We start from the raw sequence: 22614 nt of genomic DNA, 5'->3' as shown, positions 1-22614 counted from the left end.
TGTGTGTGTCATGATGTATTACATTATCTTATAAAAGACCCATGGTGTCTGTGTTAGCATTAGCTCCCTGTTAGCCACAAGCTGAACTTCATCAGTAAACATTTCATGTTTCCATGGTTTCCTCCGACTTTCCGAACTCAAACCAATCACGATTCGTGACATGCATGACGTCATATGCGTTCTTATCTCGTACTGCCGTAAGGCAGTTTCTCGCGATACTTCTATCCATTGACGAGATTTGTAACACCGAGACGGACGACTGATCTTGCAAGTGCGGTTTTCAGCCAGTGGGGGGGGTGAGCGCATTGGCCTAGACCCCATTCACTTCATAACAGGTCACTCAACCATCACAGTGACTCTGAGCCACAATAATTACAGCCCAATTCCTGCATAGTTCTGCTTTAAGATTTTACTGCTCGTTTTTAAAGCCTTAAACAGTCAGCCTCCTGCCTACATCGGTGACATGGTAAAATCTTATGTCTTATCACTTCTTAAACCAACACTAAGGAACTTTTCAACCTTCATAAAATAATTCCATAACTTTTGTGATGATACATCGACTTACAACAAGTTGAATGACACCTCTGTCGTGGCCTGAGGGGGTCTGTATCATTATGGTCTGTATCTCTTTCTCTGGCACTAAGCAGCTTTGAGGAGCATGGTAGGAACCCTGCTCTCACTTTACTTTCACTTTCACTTTTGCGAGTCACAACAAGGAGGGAACAGGCAAAACGGCACTTTAGCAATGGATTATGTTTGTGTTTTCACTTTGAAATGATCCACTGGAAACAGAAACTTAGTTTTGATGTTTTCTGTTAATTTTAATGCAGGATATTTACAGGGCTTCACGCTAGTGTTCATGGGAAATGGAGTCTTCCTTCAGGCAAAACACTACCGCTTTGGTCCACAGGCGCCGCCAAACTCAACCAAAACTGAAAGTTCTTTAGTACTGCTTTAAAACTCACTGTCATCGTTCGGCCGCTGTTTTTCTAACCCTCCTCTCGGCCATGTGCATTTGTTTACAACAAAGCCGGCTAGAAATCAATCAATAGAGTGGTACATACTGTTATATATCATACATGATGTTACAAGTCATTTATTAAACCATCACAATTACTCTGAAGCTGTTTAATTAAGGTAAAAATGTAGCATAGTTAAGATGCAAATCCTGCATAGTTCCTCTTTAAACTGATTCTGTTTTCTTATTCTTGTGACTCTTTTAGTTTTTTATTCTGTATCCCTGTATTTTTTGGTTTTTTATTGTTGTATTTTATTTTATTTGCACTAATCATTTTCATTGTTAAGCACCTCGTACCCTTGTTTTGTAATGTACTAAAATTACTACTATTTTGTTTAGACATTAGTCCCGAGTCGTCGTACACACGCTCACCTTTCTGGTAGTACTTGGAGTTGTGCGTCCAGCGGAAACCCGTGCACAGGCCGAAGTCCGTCAGCTTGATGTGTCCGTCCAGGTCGATGAGGATGTTGTCGGGCTTGATGTCGCGGTGGATGAAGCCCATCTTGTGGACGCTCTCGATGGCCAGCGTCAGCTCGGCCACGTAGAAGCGCGCCAGCGGCTCGGGGAACACGCCCATCCGGATGAGCAGACTCATCATGTCGCCGCCGGGGATGTAGTCCATCACGAAGTACAGGCTGTCACGGTCCTGGAACGAGTAGTAGAGACGCACCACCCACTCGTTGTCCGCCTCCGCCAGGATGTCTCGCTCTGCTTTCACGTGAGCCACCTGCAGCAGAGACGCAGCTCAGTTTAAAGGGATAGTTCAACATTTTGGCAAATTGGCCCATTGCCATAATCCCTATAGTCATAGCAGTAGGTTCGTTACCTTTAATTGTCGGTGCAAGCTGTTTTTAGAACAGCGGAGCAGAGCCGTGAGCTGCTCAGAGCTACACTACGGAGGCTCATTATGGGATTTCTTGGTTTCCCTCATCAAACTCATCAAATACACAATCCAACAACTCCACAACGCTCTGGTGGACAAGTTGTGAGCTGCACATTCACCACGCTATGAGATAATAACACAACGTTACCACACAGAGTTGTTTTAGAGGGAAATTCATGCAAAACCACTGATGAGCGTTCCCGTCGGGGGCAGTTTTTCATCAACAGTCTCTGTATTTACCTCTAAAACAACTCTGTGTGGTAACGTTGTGTTATTATCTCATAGCGTGGTGAATGTGCAGCTCACAACTTGTCCACCAGAGCGTTGTGGAGTTGTTGGATTGTGTATTTGATGAGTTTGATGAGGGAAACCAAGAAATCCCATAATGAGCCTCCGTAGCGTAGCTCTGAGCAGCTCACGGCTCTGCTCCGCCGTTCTAAAAATAGCTTGCACCGACAATTAAAGGTAACGAACCTACTGCTTTGACTATAGGGATTATGACACTCATACTGCTGCATTCATAAAGTCACTGATAATCACCTGGTTGCGGTTGAGGACGTCTTTCTTGCGAAGCGTCTTCATGGCGTACAGAGCGCCGGTGTCCACTTTCCGCGTCAGACACACCTCGCCGAAGGCTCCGATGCCGAGCGTCTTGATCTTGACGAACATGGACTTGTCCATCTTGGCGCGGCGTAGCCTGTTGTAGTTGGACTCTTTCTGGTTCAGCATCTTCCTCATCTGCTCCTGCTCCGCCTCCGACAGTCCGGCCTGGGCGGGAGCAGAAAGTGGAGACAGATGGTGATGGAGCGGGCGGGCGGGCGAGAGTTAATCATGTTTTATCATTTGTGGGATTAGTAATGACGGAGGAATGTGGCGAGGAGGGCCGACCCTCTGTTGTCAAATTATCTCCCTCTGTTATTGAACTGTCTGGGTCGGGCTCTGCTATGTTTTCGCCTCTGAGAACGTCTTTCATTCACTTTAAAGCCGGTCAGAAGGTCAGAGGTCAAAGTCATGACTCAGGACAAACACAAGTGTGAACGCTCCGACTCCTCGTGCACAGACACAGACACAGACACAGACACAGACACAGACACAGACACAGACACAGACACAGACACAGACACAAGGCTTTTGTTGTCTGAGTCAAAGTCCTGAGAGACGACTCTCTGGGACATCACTGCTCCACACAACCCACTGACCCATTATCTCATCTCCTCCACAGAACCACCAGCTCCATCACTGGGTCCAGAGTTTACACCATTCACCACAAATATCTTATTATATTTATTTATATATATTTATATGACTTTATTACATTTTCCAAAGATTTTCAAAATAAAAGCAGAACAAACAGCTAGTGTCATTTTCTTTCAAATGAAGAATTTCAATCATGTGCATTGAAAAACAACTTTGGTGAAGTAATTTACATATAAATCTCAAAACACACGTGTGAATCTTTCTGTGTGCATTTAAAAATTCAGAAACTGATGTAGCATGATGAGCGATACTGAATAAGTGTGTGTGCGCGCATGTGTGTGCAAAGTTGAAGTTTTGAACAGAGCTCCACAGTAAAAACCATTATTATTCAGCTGCTACATGTTTGTATCTGTATCTGTGATGTCAGTGATGCTGCGGGCGGCGCCGTGCCGTCTCACCTTGGACATCTCCTGCTCCAGCTGCAGCCGGCGGTTCAGCTTCTGCTGGTGCGTCTTCATCACGTTCTCGATGTGCTGCTCCATGTAGAACTTGAAGGCGAACGGCGAGTACGTCTTGATGCGCGACTCCCTCTTCTCCTCGTCGCGCCCGTTCTTCCTCACGGGGACCGGCGACGTCTGGATCTGCTTCTTGTCCTTCACCGTCTTCTCTCCTTTACCCGACTTCCCCGTCTTCTCCTTCACCTGCTGGCTCTCCTCGCCCTTCACGCTCCCGCTGCCGCCGCCGCCGCTGCCGCCGCTGTGCGTGCTGCGGCTGGCGCTCGCGTTGCCGAGGTCCTGAGCGCCGCCGCACACGGCCCCCGGTCCGTCCATGGCGCCCGGTGCTTCGCCGCCGGACATGAGCAGGTTCTTGGGGTAGGGCGGCGGCGGGCAGCGCGGCTCGGGCGCCGGCTCCAGCGGGTACGCCAGCGTCTCGCCGGCGTCCTGGGCCGCCGCCGCCGCCATCCAGCTGGGGTGGCACGGCCCCACCGCCGTCTTGGGCTCGGGCCGCAGCACGCGGATGCTCTTCACCGGCTGCTGGATGGGCGGCGACGTGACGGCCGTGATGGTGTTGGGCCCCAGCGCCGCGTCCTGCGCCGCCATCGGGGGCCGGACGCCGTTGGGCGGCGCCGCCGAGCGACTGTTGAAGGAGTTGGTTCTGCTGGGGACTCGCACCTCGCCCCTGAACGGGCCCTGGGGCTGCGGCGGCGGCCGGGACTGCGGCGGCGCGGCCCCTCCCCCTCCATCTGGACCCGGCGGCGGCGCGGCCCAGTGGTGCTCGTACAGGTCCAGGTTGAGACTGGCCCTGGACGGCGTCATCAGGCCCTGAGGGTCGGAGAAGTCGCCCGGCGAGCGTGACATCATGTGGACCTGGTGAGAGGTCGGGCTCGCCTGGCGCGGGTGGGAGTGGGGGGGCAGGTACAGGTTGCCGGGGTAACCGCCGCCGCCGGGCCCGTTCTGCCCCATCGGTCCCTTCGCCTGCATGTTGACGTAGTTGTCGGGCGGCGCCATCGGGGGCGGCGCCATCTTGTTCTGGAAGGACGGGGTCCTCTTGATGCCGTAGCCCCCCGCCTCCATCATGTGCGTCCGGCCGTGGCCGTAGTCGTAGTCGTAGTGGGGGGCGGGGGCGGGGCCGGGGCCGGGGCTGGGGCCGGGGCCGGGGCTGGGGCCGCCCGGCGGCGGCGGCGGCTGCAGCTGCAGCGGCTGACCGGGGACGTTGTAGCTCATCATGGGCCCGTGCTCCATGGCGCCGGGGTAACCCTTCTGCTGCGCCGCCGCCGGGTACATGGCGCCGGCCGCGTTGCCCTGGGAGCTCATCACCGGGGGATACGAGCCCATGCTCGGGGGCCGACCCATGGGGTTTCCCACCATGGCCCCGGGGCCCTGCGGCGCGCCGGACGGCGGCGGCATCATGTAGTTCATGACGGGCGGAGCGCTCATGTAGGATCGGGGCATCTCGCCGTCGGGGCCGTAGCCCGCCTCGTACATGGGCGCCATCTGGTGGTACGGCGGCATGGCCTCGCCCGACGCCTCCATCGCAGGCCGGTGGTCCATCGCGTTGGGCATCCCGGCTTTCCCTAAAAGACACGGAGGAAAAACACTCGACACATTAAAGGAATAGTTCACTAAAAAATGAAATTCAGTCATTAGTGACTCGCCCTCATGCTGATGAATACTCCAGAGTAGTTTTTTATTTCTCAAAGTGCATCTGGAGACCCGGGAGGCCGATTCGTAGTCACAAAAAACATTTTTAATATTCCTCCACACTGCTCCTTGAACCGCCACCTTACCGTGGTGGAGGGGTTTGAGCACCCGAATGATCCTGGGAGCTATGTTGTCCGGGGCTTAATGCCCCTGGTAAGGTCTCCCAAGGCAAACAGGTCCCAGGTGACGGGTCAGACTAAGAGCGGTTCCAAAACCCCTCATGAGTGGAACAATATCAAGGACGTTCACGTCGCCCGGATCGGCGTCACCGGGGCCCCACCCTGGAGCCAGGCCTGGGGTTGGGGCTCGCAGGCGAGCGCCTGGTGGCCGGGTCTCCGCCCACGGGACCCGGCTGGGCCCTGCCCGAAGGAGCGACGTGGGCCCGCCTTCCAGTAGGCCCACCACCCGCAGGAAGGACCATGAGGGGCCGGTGCCGTGTGTTTTGGGTGGCAGCCGTGGGCGGGGGCCCCGGCGACCCAATCCCCGGACAACGACTCTGGCTTTAGGGACATGGAATGTCACCTCGCTGGGGGGGAAAGAGCCTGAGCTCGTGCGGGAGGCTGAGAGGTATCGACTAGAGATAGTCGGGCTCACCTCCACACACACGCCTCTGCAGCATCGCGTGGCAGTCGGGGACAGTGCCTCTGGACTGGCAGACCGGGGTGGTGGTCCCTCTCTTCAAAAAGGGGGACCGGAGGGTGTGTTCCAACTACCGGGGGATCACACTCCTCAGCCTCCCGGGGAAAGTCTATTCCAGGGTGCTGGAGAGGAGAATTCGGCCGATAGTCGAACCTCGGATTCAGGAGGAACAATGCGGTTTTCGTCCTGGCCATGGAACGCTGGACCAGCTCTACACCCTCCGCAGGGCGAGGGCGCATGGGAGTTTGCCCAACCAGTCCACATGTGTTTTGTGGACTTGGAGAAGGCTTTCGACCGTGTCCCACGTGGCATCCTGTGGGAGGTGCTCCGAGAGTATGGGGTCGGAGGCCCTCTGCTGAGGGCTGTACGGTCCCTGTATGACCGGAGCAGGAGCTTGGTTCGCATGGCGGCAGTAAGTCATACCTGTTCCCGGTGCGTATTGGACTCCGGCAGGGCTGCCCTTTGTCACCGGTTCTGTTCATTATTTATATGGACAGAATTTCTAGGCGCAGCCAAGGGCCGGAGGGGGTACGGTTCGGGAGCCACTTGATTTCATCTCTGCTTTTTGCAGATGATGTGGTCTTGTTGGCTCCCTCGAGCCAGGACCTTCAGCATGCACTGGGGCGGTTTGCAGCCGAGTGTGAAGCAGCTGGGATGAGAATCAGCACCTCTAAGTCCGAGGCCATGGTTCTCGACCGGAAAAAGGTGGCTTGCACCCTCCAGGTCGGGGGAGAGTTCCTGCCTCAGGTGGAGGAGTTTAAGTATCTTGGGGTCTTGTTCACGAGTGAGGGGAGAACGGAGCGTGAGATCGACAGGCGGATCGGTGCAGCAGCCTCAGTATGCGGTCATTGTATTGGTCCGTCGTGGTGAAGAAGGAGCTGAGCCGAAAGGCAAAGCTCTCGATTTACCGGTCGATCTACGTTCCCACCCTCACCTATGGTCATGAACTCTGGGTCATGACCAAAAGAACGGGATCCCGGATACAAGCGGCCGAAATGAGTTTCCTCCGCAGGGTGGCGGGGCGCTCCCTTAGAGATAGGGGGAGGAGCTCTGTCACCAGGGGGGCGGGGCGCTCCCTTAGAGAGAGGGTGAGGAGCTCTGTCACCCGGGCCGCTGCTCCTCCACATCGAGAGGAGCCAGCTGAGGTGGCTCGGGCACCTGTATAGGATGCCCCCTGGACACCTCCCTCGTGAGGTGTTCCGGGCATGTCCCACCGGGAGGAGGCCCCGAGGAAGACCCAGGACACGCTGGAGTGACTACGTCACTCGGCTGGCCTGGGAACGCCTTGGGGTCCGGAAGAGCTGGAGGAAGTGTCCGGGGAGAGGGAAGTCTGGGGATCCCTGCTCCGACTGCTGCCCCCGCGACCCGACTCCGGATCAAGCGGATGAAAATGGATGGATGGATGGACTGCTTGTCCGCTGCAATCCAAGCGTCCTGAAGGGATATAATCCAGAGTTTGCTCGAAACAATGTAATTTAGGACATTTTTACAACCTAAACAGTCCTGTATTGACTTTGAACATCAGAAGCGCAATACAGGACTGTTTAGGCTGTTAAAATATCCTAAATGACGTCGTTTCGAGCAAACTCTGGACTATATCCCTTCAGGACACTTGGATTGCAGCGGACGAGGAGTCAGGAGGAAGATTACAAGGTTTTTGTGTAGTTTTATGGACGTTTTTGTGTCGGGCGCTATTGACTCTCATATAAGGTTTCCGTTGGACTACGAACCGGCCTCCTGGGTCTCCAGTTGCACTTTGGGGAATAAAAAACTACTCCAGAGTATTCATTCATGAATTTCATTTTTTGGTGAACTATTCCTTTAATCACACTAATAAATGAATAATAACGTGACATGAAGTTCGTACCTGGCGAAGTTTGTTTGATGACACGGACGATGAGCTCGTTGCGCGGGTCCAGGTATCCCATCTTACTGATGTACTCTAACGCCGCCTCGATGTTCCTGCTTCCTGTCTGCTTCAGCGCCCGCACGGCCATCTCCTGTCACACACACACACACACACACACACACAGATGTTAAGAAACTTAAACACACACTCTTCTTTGGTAACGTCCGATTTGTATTTTATTGTTTTATTCCTGTTATTGTTTCTACATGATCCATTTCTGTCAGAACCTTGTATTTAACGCTGGTTTAAGATGTTTTTATTCTTCCTACAGTTCAATAATGCTCATTTCTTTTTTCTTTAAAAAAAAATAAAAATATCATCATGTGTATAATTTTTCATGTTTTTCTTTTCTACACTACATGTTTGTTTATTTTTTTGTCATATTGTTATTATGGTGAGACTTTTAATGACTTTTATTTCTTTTTAATGTCTTACTGTTACCTGTTTAGTGTTGTCTAAATACATCAACTAAACTACAACTAAAAACCTGGATAAAGAATTTAAAATTAGTGAAATTATAAATCAGATCAGGAACTATTTAATGAGGAAATATGTAAAGAAGAACCGAAGTTGGTTTATCACGAAAAATATGAAAACATACTAAGGCTTTACAGGATATAAAATATTTAAAAAACATATAAATCCACAAGCTCATCAGCTTTAAAAGACATTTCTCTTAGTTATTCCTTTCTGTAGTTAATCACAGTATTGACAGTATTTCTGCGACACACCAGGAGCTTTATCTTCGTCCATAAACCCAACATTTAAAAAAAAACACACACAAAAAAAAACACATGAACTTTAAAAAACACAGCGGCTCAGTAGGTGCCCGAGCACCTGCATCCTCTGCACTTGAGGTCACATACCAGTGACTTCCTGTGCCTGTCACAATAACACACAAAAAAAAACACACACACACACACAGCAGTGAAACGAGGTCAGATGACCATCGGACATGGGAATACGTTACATAAAAGGCGACGAGAGAGTGTGCTGTGTTTTTTTTATTGCTGTTTATTTTGTAGTGAAGCGGAAAAAAAGAGTCTCGGTCAAAGAGAAGTCTGAGCCAAGACTCTTACTATGAAGGCCACGTGATCATTTGTAATGGGTGCAGTTATTTCATGTGAGTGATTCAGTAGTTGTAGCTCCGCAGCAGCAGCAGCAGCAGCAGCAGCAGCAGCAGCAGCAGCAGCAGCAGCAGCAGCAGCAGCAGCAGCAGGAGGAGGGTGCGGTCCTGACTGAGTGCACCTCAGACAAACTTCACCAGAAATGACCAGTAAAAAAAACTCCCTGTAGTGAACTGGAGTTCCTGTTTCAGCCCCAACTGCATAAACTTTATACCACTACACACTGTTCTCCGCAGTAAAATGTAATATTCTGCACATTTTTAGTCCACAGAGACTGAAAAACAGTATGTTATGTCCATGAAATCCAATGCAACTTTGTCAGAAAGCCAAAACATAGAATAAAAGTGTAGAAGAATCGGCAACGTGGATTTAATTTGGAGGCACAACGCTGCATTAAAGAGATTCCTGCTTGGCAGCCGACTGTCAAATATTGGAGGAATTTCCTGCCATCAATAATGAACCACCTAAATTATTAAAGTGGAAATCTGAAGAGATTGATTAGCCTTTGGCCCTCCCAAAAATAAGGTGTGGATAAAAATGCATTCAGCACAAAAACAAATGAATTACATCATTATTAAAAACTGGAAGGAGCTACAAAACAAAAAATACATACAAAACAAATAAAAAGTACTGCAATCTTTATATATTTGAATTAGTGATACAAAAAATGTTTTCATGTGTTAATTTTCCTACTCCTAAAGCTTTACATTTAAAATATTTGACTGGCAAAACTGTAAAATAAATAAAGAAATAAAAACTTGTTAAAATCTTTACCGATGTGAATTTGTTTTTTACAGTTTTGCTCAGTATAAACCCTGTCTGCATACACCAAAAAGACAAGTCTACGGTATATTATCCTTCATGCTTATATTATTGTGAAATAAAATGCATTTACTGTCATAATAATATCAAAAATGCTTCTACAGATCACTTTAAAAATCAAACCTTATCTTATCTTGTTTGAAAAAGTCTAAAACTACTGAAACACCACAGTAAAAACTTGAGATTGTGTTTTTATCATAAACTGTATTAAAGTGAAGTTTGCGGCAAAGCAGCTGAAGATAAATACGACAAATTCTCCCTCTTGTTCATGTTAAACTGTGTGTTATTTGATTTAGTCTGGGGCTTCAGAGAGAAGAGAGAGAAGGGGAGGGGGGGGGGGGGGGGGTTAAGGGGGGCAGGGGGTTTATCTGGAGCTGATCCCAGGCCTGCAGTCCTGCGCTCCAACAGGTGGGTCACTGTGAGAGCCGCTGGTATGTAGGTCACCTATGTGAAAAATGCAAAATCCAAAAAGGAGGGAACATGCAGCGCGTTGCTCTTTTTTTTATTAAAACAACGTCAATCGTCTCTGTGCTGCTTGTCAGAGATGGACAGAGTACTCCACCCCAGTACTTGAGTAAGAGTACAAATACTACTGGTCAAAATGTACTCCGTTACAAGTAAAAGTAGCTCAGTCGACATGTTACTCCAGTAAGAGTAAAAAAGTACTTGCTTTTAAAGGTACTTAAGTATCCAAAAGTACATGCTTTTAAGTAAAAATAAGAGTAAGAGTAAGAGTACATTTCTTATTTTTCACATCAATTAATCACTATATTTTTTTGTAAATGAATGTACGGAGCTTTTAACTCTTGTTTCTGAGAATGAACTCTTTGAAAGCAGCTGCACTGATGTGCTTGCTGCAGACCTAGAAATTAACTCGAGTAAAAGTAAAAAATATTTGTCTTGGAAATGTATTCAAGTAAGAGTAATAAGTACCAAAGAAATCTAATACTCAAGTAAAGTACAAATCCTCTGGATATGTACTTAAGCACAGTACTCAAGTAAATTTACTCCGTTACTGTCCACCACTGCTGCTTGTTAACGTGAAGCAGCAGGTTTGTGGGTGATAAATCAGTTCAACACCAGCGAGACGCCTGAAGCAGCAGCAGCAGCAGCAGCAGCAGCAGCAGGACACAGCAACGATCTGCAGCTCTGATTTACAGCCACAGACGTTGGGATTTAGATCAAGTTAATAAAAATAATTAAAAAAAACAAGGGAGCGACGGTGACAGTTTGATAGACTGAAGTGTCTGGTGGCTGCACAGTGAAACCTAATGTTTAACACAGTCTCTGTCCCTTTGTACGGTGCAGGAGGGACGGGCCGTCTCGCTGCATCTCGTCCCATCATGCGGATGGATTTTTATGGTTTTCATGTAATTTAAGATTTAATGGGAGAATCCCCTCTAATAATAGCTTTGACTGGAATTCCTCTGCTCGGTGGGGAAACTAAACCAGGCTCCTAAAACTAACACCACCCTGCCTGGAAATTAACATTCCTCCTCCTCCTCCTCTGAGTGATGATGAGACAAAGCCATCGGGGTCGGGACGGGACGGGACGGGATGGGATGGGACGGGGCGCAGCATCAATTTCCTGTTTTCTTTTGACTCCGGCGAGCATGTAAACAAACAGGACCGACCCGAGTAAGGAACATAAACACCACACAGAGAGGGATCTGTCCTTCCCTCCTGTCCGACCGGGAGGACAGAGAGAGAGAGAGAGAGACCCACACCTAAGATGAGGAAATCCCCCTTTAAACGGCGCATGACCTCAGTGCAGAGACATCTCAGCTCAGACCTCGCTGCAGCGCCCCTGCTGGACCGGACCTGTAACTGCAGCTGCAAAGCAAAGTCGTCTGCCTTTAAAGGGATAGTGTTCAACATTTTGGCAAATTCAACTATCGCCGTAAGCCCTATAGTCATAGCAGTGGGTTCATTGCCTTTAATTATCGGTGCATGTTGTTTTGAGATCGGCGGGGCAGAGACGTGAGCTGCTCAGTGAACACAATGGAGATGAATGGTACAGGTCCTCAAATACACAATCCAACAGCTCCAAAACGCTCTGGTGGACGAGTTGTGACCTGCACATTCACCCAGGGCCGTTGTATAGGGGAGAAAGGTGATGATAATTCTAGGGGCCCAGCGACCAGTAGGCCCCCCCCCCCCCAAAAAAAAACCCAGTAGTCTAATCTTTGTATGACTGAATTATTCTGCATATAACCCTGATTAATACTCATAGTAATGCTGCATTAGCATCAAAACAAAGTAAATAAAAAATGATAATACATACGTAGTCTAAGAAAGAAAGGGGAAAAGTCAGGGGGCAGGGGCCCACTTTAGTATTCTTTCAGGGGGCCCAGAATTCCTAGCAACGGCCCTGCATTCACCACGCTATGAAATAATCCTGTTTAATTATCTAACATCACGACACATGAAGCAAAACTTGCGCCTTTGAAATCACTTCCACCCAGCAGCCGTGTCTGGAAAGTAGTTCCGGCTTCGCATTCTGGGAAATTATGGACCTCCGAGATAAAATGCGAGATAAATTCTTACACGTTTCGATTCAATGAATTAGAAAACAGATGATAAAGGTGCTGGTTGGCTAAAGTTTTCAAGATATTTCATGATTAAACATTTATAATTAACTATATATACACAAGGGAGTATATTAGCTAATATAAGGGAGGGGGTGTCCGATCATGTTGATTAATGACTTTGGTTACAGTACGGTACAGTAGAGGAATGAAAATGGCACCACATGGAAGTTTGTAAATTTATCTTCACTTGGAGACAATTTTTTATTATAATATCTTTATGTAATTGATACCCAACTGCTGTATCTTGGAAACTGGAGCCAATTAACACTCTAAACTTAATTTTCCTTTATTAGTGCCCCAATCCAGGTAAAATGTAGCTACCTTCATTTCTGAGGTTTTGGCCTTATAGACCAGTGATATTATTACCAGTGGTGAATTTTTGCTTTGCAGCTGTGAGCAAAAGTTTAAGCCCAAAGAGATTAAAACTATCTTTACTTTATGTATCCATTCATTCTTAATGCACTTTTATTACTTAAAGAAACCATGGCACATTAATTGTGGTCTGTGCAGCCGACTGTGCGGTACAGGACTCCTGGCACACACACCGAGGGAACTAAATCCCTTCATCTATGTATCGTCCATATATAAATATGGATGCAAACGTCCTGCAGCGAGCCAAGGACATGAAAACTGAGAAGAGCTTTCTATAACAGGACGGTGATCCAGAAACACAGGATCAAACCGGCAACTAAAGAGTCACACAATTAACAACAACTATATTTATCTATGTTAAATTGTATATATTTTCATATGCAGCAGAGAGTTAGTTGAATGTTTTAACGATCATGATATGATGCTTAAGATTATTATGGGATAGAGGTGGTGTCTTTTGCCACTCTGTTGAAAGCATAAGAATGAATGAGAAATGGGGCTGGACCTTGTGTTTGCAAGCCGACACATTTACTGTGTATTTACAAAAAGCAGTGCTCACTCCAGTGGTTTTATCTACATATTATATATTTCTTTAATTCACTAAAACATAAAAAAAATATGTGATTTGAGGATGACCCCGACATAAAATCAACTTGTGTGTTTATTTATCAACTGTGCCGTTGTTATTGTTTTATTTCTAGGTCACATTAGAGCAATCATTTATATCCTCAATAAATTAACAACACAACTATTATTTCATATCATAAATACAACAACTCTGGAGTTCGAACACAACTACAGTATGAGACCATGACTCTTGCAAAGGCCGAACCTTTAACTCTTGTCAAAAAGTCCATTAAACACCTTCAGCACATTCAGGCGGCTGCTGCCAGGTTTCTAACAAGAACAGGAGGCGGAGAACTGGGCTCTTCGTCCCTGCTCTTAAATCTTTACAGTGGCTTTGCAATCACTTCAGAAGATTTTAAAAGTGCTGCTGCGAGTTTATAAATCCATCAGCAGCCCGATAAAAGAGCCTGGTAAAGGCCGAAACTCAGATTTACTCACTTTTCTACTCGGCAGCAACAAAGATGGAAGAAAGTTGTTCACTGATCAGAAACTTTAATCTGCTGAAAAACGTAAGAATATTTTTGCCTTTATGTACACTTTTGTGGTTTCCAATATATGCCATTAGGGTATCTTGAAATTCAAGAAAAGCTGAGCAGCCATTTTGTGCCCGTTCTCTCTGTGGTTTCTCAGTGGGACTGGACGTCTGTGTTCGTCAGGAGGAAACTACAGTAAATCAAACAGAAACGGTTTAAAAGTGGGAGCACGAAGCAGCAGCAGCAGCAACGTGGGCACAGGCCGCTCTGAAAGCCAGGAAATGCCAAGGCCACAAACTTTCTATGCCCTCGCTAGTGTGTGTGTGTCTGTGTGTGTGTGTGTGTCTGTGTGTGTGTGTGTGTGTTGTCCATCACAGTGGGTACTCTACATAGGTGCAAATACACTAAACTAAAGTATGCAGCGAGCACACGCCTGCTTCAGTCCTCCACCGATGCATCTGCATGTTCATACACAGAAATAACTCCATGTCCCTGAGTCCAAGACTACACACACACACACACACACACCAGTGTTTATACTCTGTTTCCTGTGTGTAGCCAGTAGAGAGTGCTGCTGCCAGAGCCGCCCAGTAATGTCACACTCTCCCTCTCTTTCTCTTTCCTTCTTTCTACCTCGTTCGACCTCTTCATATCTTTTACTTTCTAATTTCACTTTAAAGCCTTTTTCTGTTTCATGATCATTGTTTTTCCTAATAAAGTTGTCATTATTTAAAGTTTTCGCTAAGTGCTGCACAACCTCAGCAAATTAGATTAATAGCGCATTAAAAACAAAAAACAGGCCTTAGATTTTGCCTTATTTTAGAGAAAAACATAAACCCATAAAAGAAAATAGACATTTCCAACACAGACAGTTGCTGTTCATGAGTTCCCTCATTTTCTGGAGCAGTTTTTATAAAATAAATCAACTCCAAACCCTCTGTAGTTCTTCACTAACGACTGATCTTGTCCTTTTCTTCTCGTCTCGTTTTTCTGTCGCTACAATAAACTCAGACCAACTTTTTTTTTTTTTTTTTTCTTCTCACTCTGGGCTCAGAATAAAATAAGTGCTGCTCCCATTTAGTTTGGGTTTTTAGAGCCAAGGCAGGCCGAGCCTCTGAATCAGGCTGTCTGATTGGCTGAGACAACAGCACCTGCTAGAGCCAATAGGAACGTCAGATCAAGTGATGAAGACTCTGGTTTGTAAAGAATGTGGATAAAAATCGATCGATAAACACAGAAAGTCTGTCAAAACTACTAACATTTTTAGTGCTAATCTATAATGGACATCAATAGCACATGGACAAACAGGGGCTTGTTAGAAAGCTCTGGTTCTCTAGTTTAAGGAGATAAAAACAGTTCGTCTCTGTCTCAAACTGTAGCAGAGTAACAGTGGTTTAAAGACAGCGTGACATTATGAAGCGAATATGCTCCTACAGGCTTCTATTGGGGTTTTATTGGCGGGATTTTTTGTTTTATCTTTGATTATCATCATCATCTCTTTTGTCTGCAGACACATTAAACAGACTGTGTGGAGGTATATTTGTGATTAAAGTCACAAAAAAAAAAAAACCCACAATGAACTCAACCAGAGAGTCAAATGAGTCAATCTGAATGAGTTAACTAAACGCTGTGCCCTGTAAAGTCGGAGGCTTGTTTATCTTCTATCAGTTACTTGATTCATTTTATCAGTTAGTTATAAAAGAGATCAAACTCCAATTGTTGAAACTAGATTGATTGGAAAAACAATGTGGGTGTGGCTTCGCAAAACAGTCCTGATAACTCCCACTTAGTTTTCTCCTCAGCTGAAATCCAAACTTACTCACATCATCACATTTGATTGGACCAAGTTACATAACCGCTCCTGAGCTCAAGGTGAGTCATCGAAAAACATTTTTCAATGTTTCACAGGAAGAGAAACACCAAAATATATCCTGTTCTTCTGTTTGTCTTCTTCAACGCCGCTGCATAGAAAACTAAAAGAAGCTTCAGATAGACGACGACGATGATGGTGGTGGTGGAGGAATTTCTTTATCAACTCTCGTGATCTCCTGTTTCCACAATAAATTGTATCTTATCGGTTTCACTAAACAGTAAACCAGTGTTTTAAATGAGAAAAAAAAAAAAAGAAACACTAGAGTTTATAACATAACCGCAAATATTTCAGCGAACATGAAACGCTCCGGCCGAGACAGAGGGCTGTATTCAAACGGAGAGAAATAAATAACAATCAAAAAACACAGAAACACTCTGCTTTTTGTGTGTGTGTGTGTGTGTGTGTGTGTGTGTGTGTGTGTGTGTGTGTGTGTGTGTGTGTGTGTGTGTGTGTGTGTGTGTGTGTGTGTGTGTGTGTGGAGGCGGGCCCAGTGACCCCGGCTGTCATGGTGACAGATGTTCCTTGCTCACATTCCTCAGCCCAGGAAGCAGGAATTCAAGCTATTTGCAATCTGGATAGTCTCTCTCTCTCTCTCTCTCTCTCTCTCCTTCCCTCTCTTTCTGAGTCTTCCTCTCTCTTCCTCTTTTTCTCTCTCTCTCTTTCTCTCTCTCCCTCTCTCTCTTTCTTTGTCGAAAATATCCCGGCCATATTTGCACTCTTGTCATAATGGTTGCGGGTTGCGAGCCGCCGACTTCTCCCAAAACGCATAATGACCGGTCTACAAACACAGACGTCTGAGGCTCTCACACACACACACACACACACACACACACACACACACACACTGTTTTGCTCAGATCTGATGGTCAACAACAACAACAAAAACAAAAACAAATCAAAATCACCCTGACAGTTTTTTTTTGTTGTTTTTTTTGTTTTGGTCTTTTTAATATCAGTCGTCTCTTTGACCCAAATCTGAAACACATTTCCTACAAATGGGAGCCACATGGAGGAGCAGGCTGCAGATGGACGGACATGCCGAGGGGGACGACGTCCACTGGGTCCATAAAAACCCTCCTCCTCCTCCTCCTCCTCCTCCTCTTCCTCATCTAATGCGCAAAAACTCAAGCTAAGACAGGGTATATACAGGAATCTTGAAGTTAATTTTAATACCTTTTTAAGACTTTTTTAAGACCTTCTCAATATTTTTCAGTACCTCACCGCCACTTCAAGCTGTAACTACGTATTTACATCAGTGACACTTTTAACTGAACAGTTCTAGTTTGTGATAAAGACTATAGACCACTATGATACAACAGTATTCAAAATAGGCTGGGATAATAAATAAAAGGCAAAGTTTATAATAAAAAAAAACAAAAAACATTGCTCCACTCTCAAAAAACCAAAACAACAATCTTCTTTTCTTTTTTATGCACCGGTTCATCTTTGTTTTTTAATAAAATGAATAAATTCACACACTTTCACAATGTTTTTTAGGACTCAAACTCTTGGACAGCTAATTCAGAAAAAATACCTTAAAAATTTAAGACTTTATAAAGCGTGAAAAGACTTTTTTAATACTTTTTAAGGGTCTTAATTTTCCCTCACCTTTTAATACTTTTCAAGACCCCGCGGATACCCTGTAAGAGTGTTGCCTTTAATACAAACTCTCTCTCTCTCACACACACACACACACACACACACACAGCGCTTCGTTGCACAAACACCACAGTGTCGACAGCTTTAAAGCGCTTCTTGCTCGGTTGCAGCAGTTTGGTCCTGTACAGTAGAAGGTTTCAGTGAACACACCCTCCTCCTCCTCCTTCCCTTCCCTTCACTTCCTGTCTTTTCCCTGTCATCTCTATGCATGGTATGCCACTACGCCCCCACCCTCGCTCCCCCTCCAAAACATTTCCTCCTTTAAAAAAAAAGAAGAAAAAAAAGTGATTATGTAACGAGCCACATTGCTCTGTAATTTGCAGCTGGAGAAGACGGGAAAGACGGAGAAGAGGAGGAGGAAGACGACGAGGCCGGCTGATAAGAAGTGAGAGCAGGGTCGCCTGGAGAGGAGGGGGGGGTGAAGGAGAAATGAGGTGGGGGTGTTCAAGGACACAGCAGCATGGGGCCGATGTGTGGTCGCAGTGGAAAGGCTGGAAAAAGAAAATATACAGAAGCAGAAGTAACAAGCACCGGAGTTAAAGGTGAAGTCCGTCACAGTGGAAGCAGCAGCACCAATAGGATTGATGAGGAGGCTTCAGAGGCGGCGGAGCTCTCTGATTGGCTGACACATCAAAGACGGGTTCACCCCTGACCTTTACTCATTCCTCTTCCTCCAACAACAAACAGGGAAAACTAACTATAGAGGAGTTCAGTTGTTTTCTACTTCCTTCCTTCACCTACCTTCCTTACTTCCTTTCATTTCCTCATCACTGATTGGCTCCTCCACCCTTTCATTTACCTGACTGAGTTCACCTGGCTTCCCCCTTAACATGGAGCAGCAGTTTCTGGTGAGAGAAGCTTGTTACACTCACTTTTCTTTCCTTTTTAACTCTAACCCTAACATTGGAGAACTTTCTGGGTTTTGGGAAACATTCTTTAAAGGGATAGTTCAACATTTTGGCAAATTGGCCCATTGCCATAATCGCTATAGTCATAGCAGTAGGTTCGTTACCTTTAATTGTCGGTGCAAGCTATTTTTAGAACGGCGGAGCAGAGCCGTGAGCTGCTCAGAGCTACGCTACGGAGGCTCATTATGGGATTTCTTGGTTTCCCTCATCAAACTCATCAAATACACAATCCAACAACTCCACAACGCTCTGGTGGACAAGTTGTGAGCTGCACATTCACCACGCTATGAGATAATAACACAACGTTACCACACAGAGTTGTTTATGGAGTTGGAGCTGTGTATGTATTTATGTTTTCTTTTACTTATTAAATTACTTTCTTTTATTTGTTTATTTATTTAAATGTATCCTTATTCATGCATTTATTTTATTATTATTATTTATTTATTTTTTGCTTTCCATACCAATGACTAGGTTGTCCTTCGTTGAAGGGGTCGGTGGGAGGGTGGAAGTGAAAGTGGTGGAATGACCATGGGGCCATCCTGAGCCAGGTTAGAAAAATGGAGAAAAAACTGAAAATGCCTTGTGTTCCATGCCCTTGTGTTGTATTGTACACTGTTCTGCTGCATTTTCTTGAATAAAATATGGCACAAAAAAACATGGAGAATTTTCTTTATCATCTTTCTCCTAATAATTATTCAACTATTGTTGGACTAGATCGATTGGCTTCGTTGTGTCTTGGCCCGATGTCAACAGTGATAGTTCGCCTTTTCTGAACCTCCTTCTTATTGGTATATAAACCATATTGGTGTGGAAATGGCCATCTGGTTTATTTGTCTCTGGTGTTTTTTGGAGTATGGAGTGAGACAACACAGACTGGCTTTACCTTCAGTGGACGTGGTCGACGAAGGCCTTGGCTCAGATGTCGCTGTCCACAAAAGGTCAAACTGAAATGAGACAGTTTTGTCTAATGCCCTGTACACACTGTGCGATTTTGGCCGTCGCAGACGAAAGACGGCCGATCGTAGGAGAATCGTGGCGAAATCTTTGGTCGTAGCTCTAAATCGGCCGTCTTACGTCGCACAGTGAGACAGGCTCTACGACGGCCGTTGTCAGCGTCTTGCGACCAAAGACGACCTGCGATTAAATTCTGACAGTGTCAGAAAACTGCTACGACCTACGTCTACTAATCAGCTGATGGACGTCTATCAGTGGCGCAGGTGACAGGGACGAGCACTGATTTTCGAGTAAATAGTCATTAAATTAAAAAACGAATAGTATATCTTATCATGTCTGGAGAGGTGTATATTCCTTTTTACTGTGGCAGAAAGAGGAGGAACATGGACAGACTCATACAGCCATCAGAAAAGTTGTGTGTGAAACTCTGTCCAAAAAAAAAAAACAAACCCATGTGCGGACTATGATGAGAAGCGGTCGCCTACCGGAGAATATTGACGTGTTTACGCCGGGAGAGGTGACTTCGTCCTCGTTTAGATGTGCTCTCATTACGTGACGGTACTGCTGTGATGTTCTCTGGTACCAATACAGGCCGTGATTTCATTTTTAAATAACGGACAAGTGGCGGTAGCTACAGCTCCACTGGTGCCGGTGACTTGTGTCTGTGTGTGAAGAGGGAGAGAGGGATGAAGGGGGGGGGCGACCTGCGATTCAGTAGAACGATCATCGTACAGTCTGCACACGTCAAACTTGACGTCGTAGCAAAGATTGTAAATTCCACGTCGCATAGTGTGTCATGCAACAGTCTTATAAGACTGCTAAAATCGCACAGTGTGTAGAGGGCATAAGGAGCATCTGTATCTTGAGTTTTGAAGGCCTTTGCTTTTAGAAGTCGTATCGTTTGCTGTTGAACTCAGCTGAAACTCTAGGCTCTGGGTCTGGGTCGAGGTGTTAGTTCAATGAATCTTGGGTAGTTTGGGTCATGAAGGATCCAGCAGCATTTGAAGGAGCTTCAGTCTAGTCACAGTGTTGTGTTGTATTTGGTCTTAAAACAAGACCTCTGAAGAACAGTTCGGAGTTGCAACAACCAATCAAGTTGACTGCTTTGATGATCAATTAGCAGTACTCAATACTCATATTTGCTGATCATTCAGTCTTTCGTCAATGCTTGTTGTTTGAAATGTCAGAAGAAAGAAATAAGACCATGTCAACAGCCTTACCAAAAGATGCACATTCAATTTAAGCGTTTTTAAAACCCATTTTAACGTTATCTGATATTTCAGCCCAACACAACATTAAACTGTGTAGAAGAACCAACAGACCAAATCGGATGCAGTGAAGCAGATATGACGACTCCGCTGAGACAGACGTGTTATTGTCTCCAAACCAAACTCCCCGCTGTAAATGTCGACTGCTGGAGTTAACAACTGTGATCAGAAGGGTTGTTTTAATGTTTTGTTGCCCCACACTCAGACTACAGCCCCTTGTTCTGTTGATATGTAGCAGCCTTGTAAACAAACTCTGGTCTGTTGCTCTCACATTGGACTTTTTATTTGGCTCTGATGTGGTTTGAATGTGGAGCAGTTTGACTGAAAACTTCGCCTCAAGCTTAAAAAAAAAAATCAGAGCTGGGTTATTGATTGTTGTGCCGATACTGATTCATCTCGCCTCTGATGAATTAGAATAACCTAAATATTTCGAACGTGTGCGATGGACAGACAGACAGAGGACGAGAGGCGACACGCTGGGTGGCGACTGGACGGCAGCAGGAGGAACTGTTCCACCCTGCTGCCATTGAATGTTCACTTCCTGTTTGTATTGACCGGGCCCACGCTGCTCTGGTCCATTCACAATGGTGGCAGCAATGGAGGTCAACGAGCCGGCGCTGAGGACGAGGAAATGGCTGCGACTGTGGCCCCCCCCCTCAAGCACTTTTACAGTTTCTTCTATTCGTTATTACCATTGTTAAATGTGATAATTACATAACATTTTACTTCCAGATGTTCCCGTTTTTGCTGATCTGTATGTTTTCACTTTGAAATTTCAATTATTTTTAAGGTTTTTATTGATTCTCAATGTTTTTGTGGCATTTACTATTATTTCATTGACAACTTTTTTTATGGTGTATTTGTTTCCTGTCACTTTTTATACAAGCTCAACCTTTTTAATTCATCTTTTGCTTGGGTACAGTGTAAATGTATTCCCACGTTAAATTAAAGACTGGTTGAAAATGAAGTGAATGTGAATTGTCCCAATCACAAGAATTGGCTTCTTTTTCCCTCTAATTTAAGTACTTATATTATACTGCTATATTTTTTCAAACACAGTGACATAACTGGTATCTCCAATTTAAGCATTAATTATTTCTCTTTATTAAACTGAACATCTCTAGCTCTTTAGAAAACAATACCACACAGGTGATGTCACCACCACTGAGGCCTCAATGACATTTCTCAATAGTTTCTAACATTTCTCAATTGAAAGTAGCGGAAAGTGGAAATAATTGTTTGTGGAGTAATGGAACAACTAATTAGTGCACTCCTTATGTCACGGCTAAAAAAAAATTGAAGTAAAAGGTTGGAGAAGTTCATATAATAGGACCTTTTGAAAACTTGTTCCTAAATAAAAACTCTGTAACTCTGTAAACCTTAACAGGGTCATAAAATAATGGGAAAACGTCACCATTTCAACTTCAGAACAGACGAGTTTGAGGTGATAACGTCCTCGGTTCCACTGTCCGGCGTTCATGTTCATGTTCATGTTTTATCAGAAGGATCTGTTTGTGAGAATCCCACTTTTAAAAAACAAATTACATAAGCTCCACAACGATGAGCAGAAACAGAAACAGGCTTTCTTCTCTGAGCTGCTAAAAGCACGCCGGGTACTTTCAACTTGTTTTTGTGTACGCTCGTCCTCATGTTGTCCATTTGCTGTTCTTAAAACAACCGCTGCCACGTCTCGACTATCACATCATTACACAACTGCTGTAACGGGCAGCCTGGTTGATACAGTGATGTTCGGATCTCACTATAGTTATCAAACAGTTGGATGATTGATAATAAGATACATTGATATATAATATTACATGATCAAGATGACTAACTGGTTTAACCTTCGACATTGGACATTAATTGTGATTAATCATATCATTATGAGTTCATAGTTCATCAATATTATGTGCAAATTAATTTATCTGTTCAAAATGTACATTTAAGGGGCATTTTTCAAGTGTTTCATAATGGACAAAAATGCTCAATGAATAACATGATGGATGGAACCAAAAGGAATTTATTTGTAATGTTGACTTTGACAACGATAATTATCAGTAGGTGTTTAATGGGTTTATCTCTGCTGTTGA

General features: G+C 45.3%; 1 protein-coding gene across 1 annotated transcript in view; it reads right to left on the bottom strand.

Moving 5' to 3' along the window:
• The window catches only part of lats2 (large tumor suppressor kinase 2), a 39583-nt gene that overhangs the window by 3730 nt on the left and 13239 nt on the right, over nt 1-22614 (bottom strand). The window contains exons 3-6 of the mRNA XM_085764999.1: nt 7806-7938; nt 3557-5172; nt 2442-2669; nt 1391-1745 (exon numbers count right to left, since the gene is read on the bottom strand). Coding sequence (XP_085621125.1) covers nt 1391-1745; nt 2442-2669; nt 3557-5172; nt 7806-7938 — 2332 coding nt within the window. The remainder of the gene's footprint in view (nt 1-1390; nt 1746-2441; nt 2670-3556; nt 5173-7805; nt 7939-22614) is intronic.

Source organism: Trachurus japonicus, chromosome 21 (assembly GCF_045865225.1).
Source record: "Trachurus japonicus isolate A0001 chromosome 21, Traja_1.0".
Taxonomy (NCBI): Eukaryota; Metazoa; Chordata; class Actinopteri; order Carangiformes; family Carangidae; genus Trachurus; species Trachurus japonicus.
The sequence above is the reverse complement of the archived record's forward strand: the minus strand, read 5'-3'. Positions and strand labels throughout refer to the sequence as shown.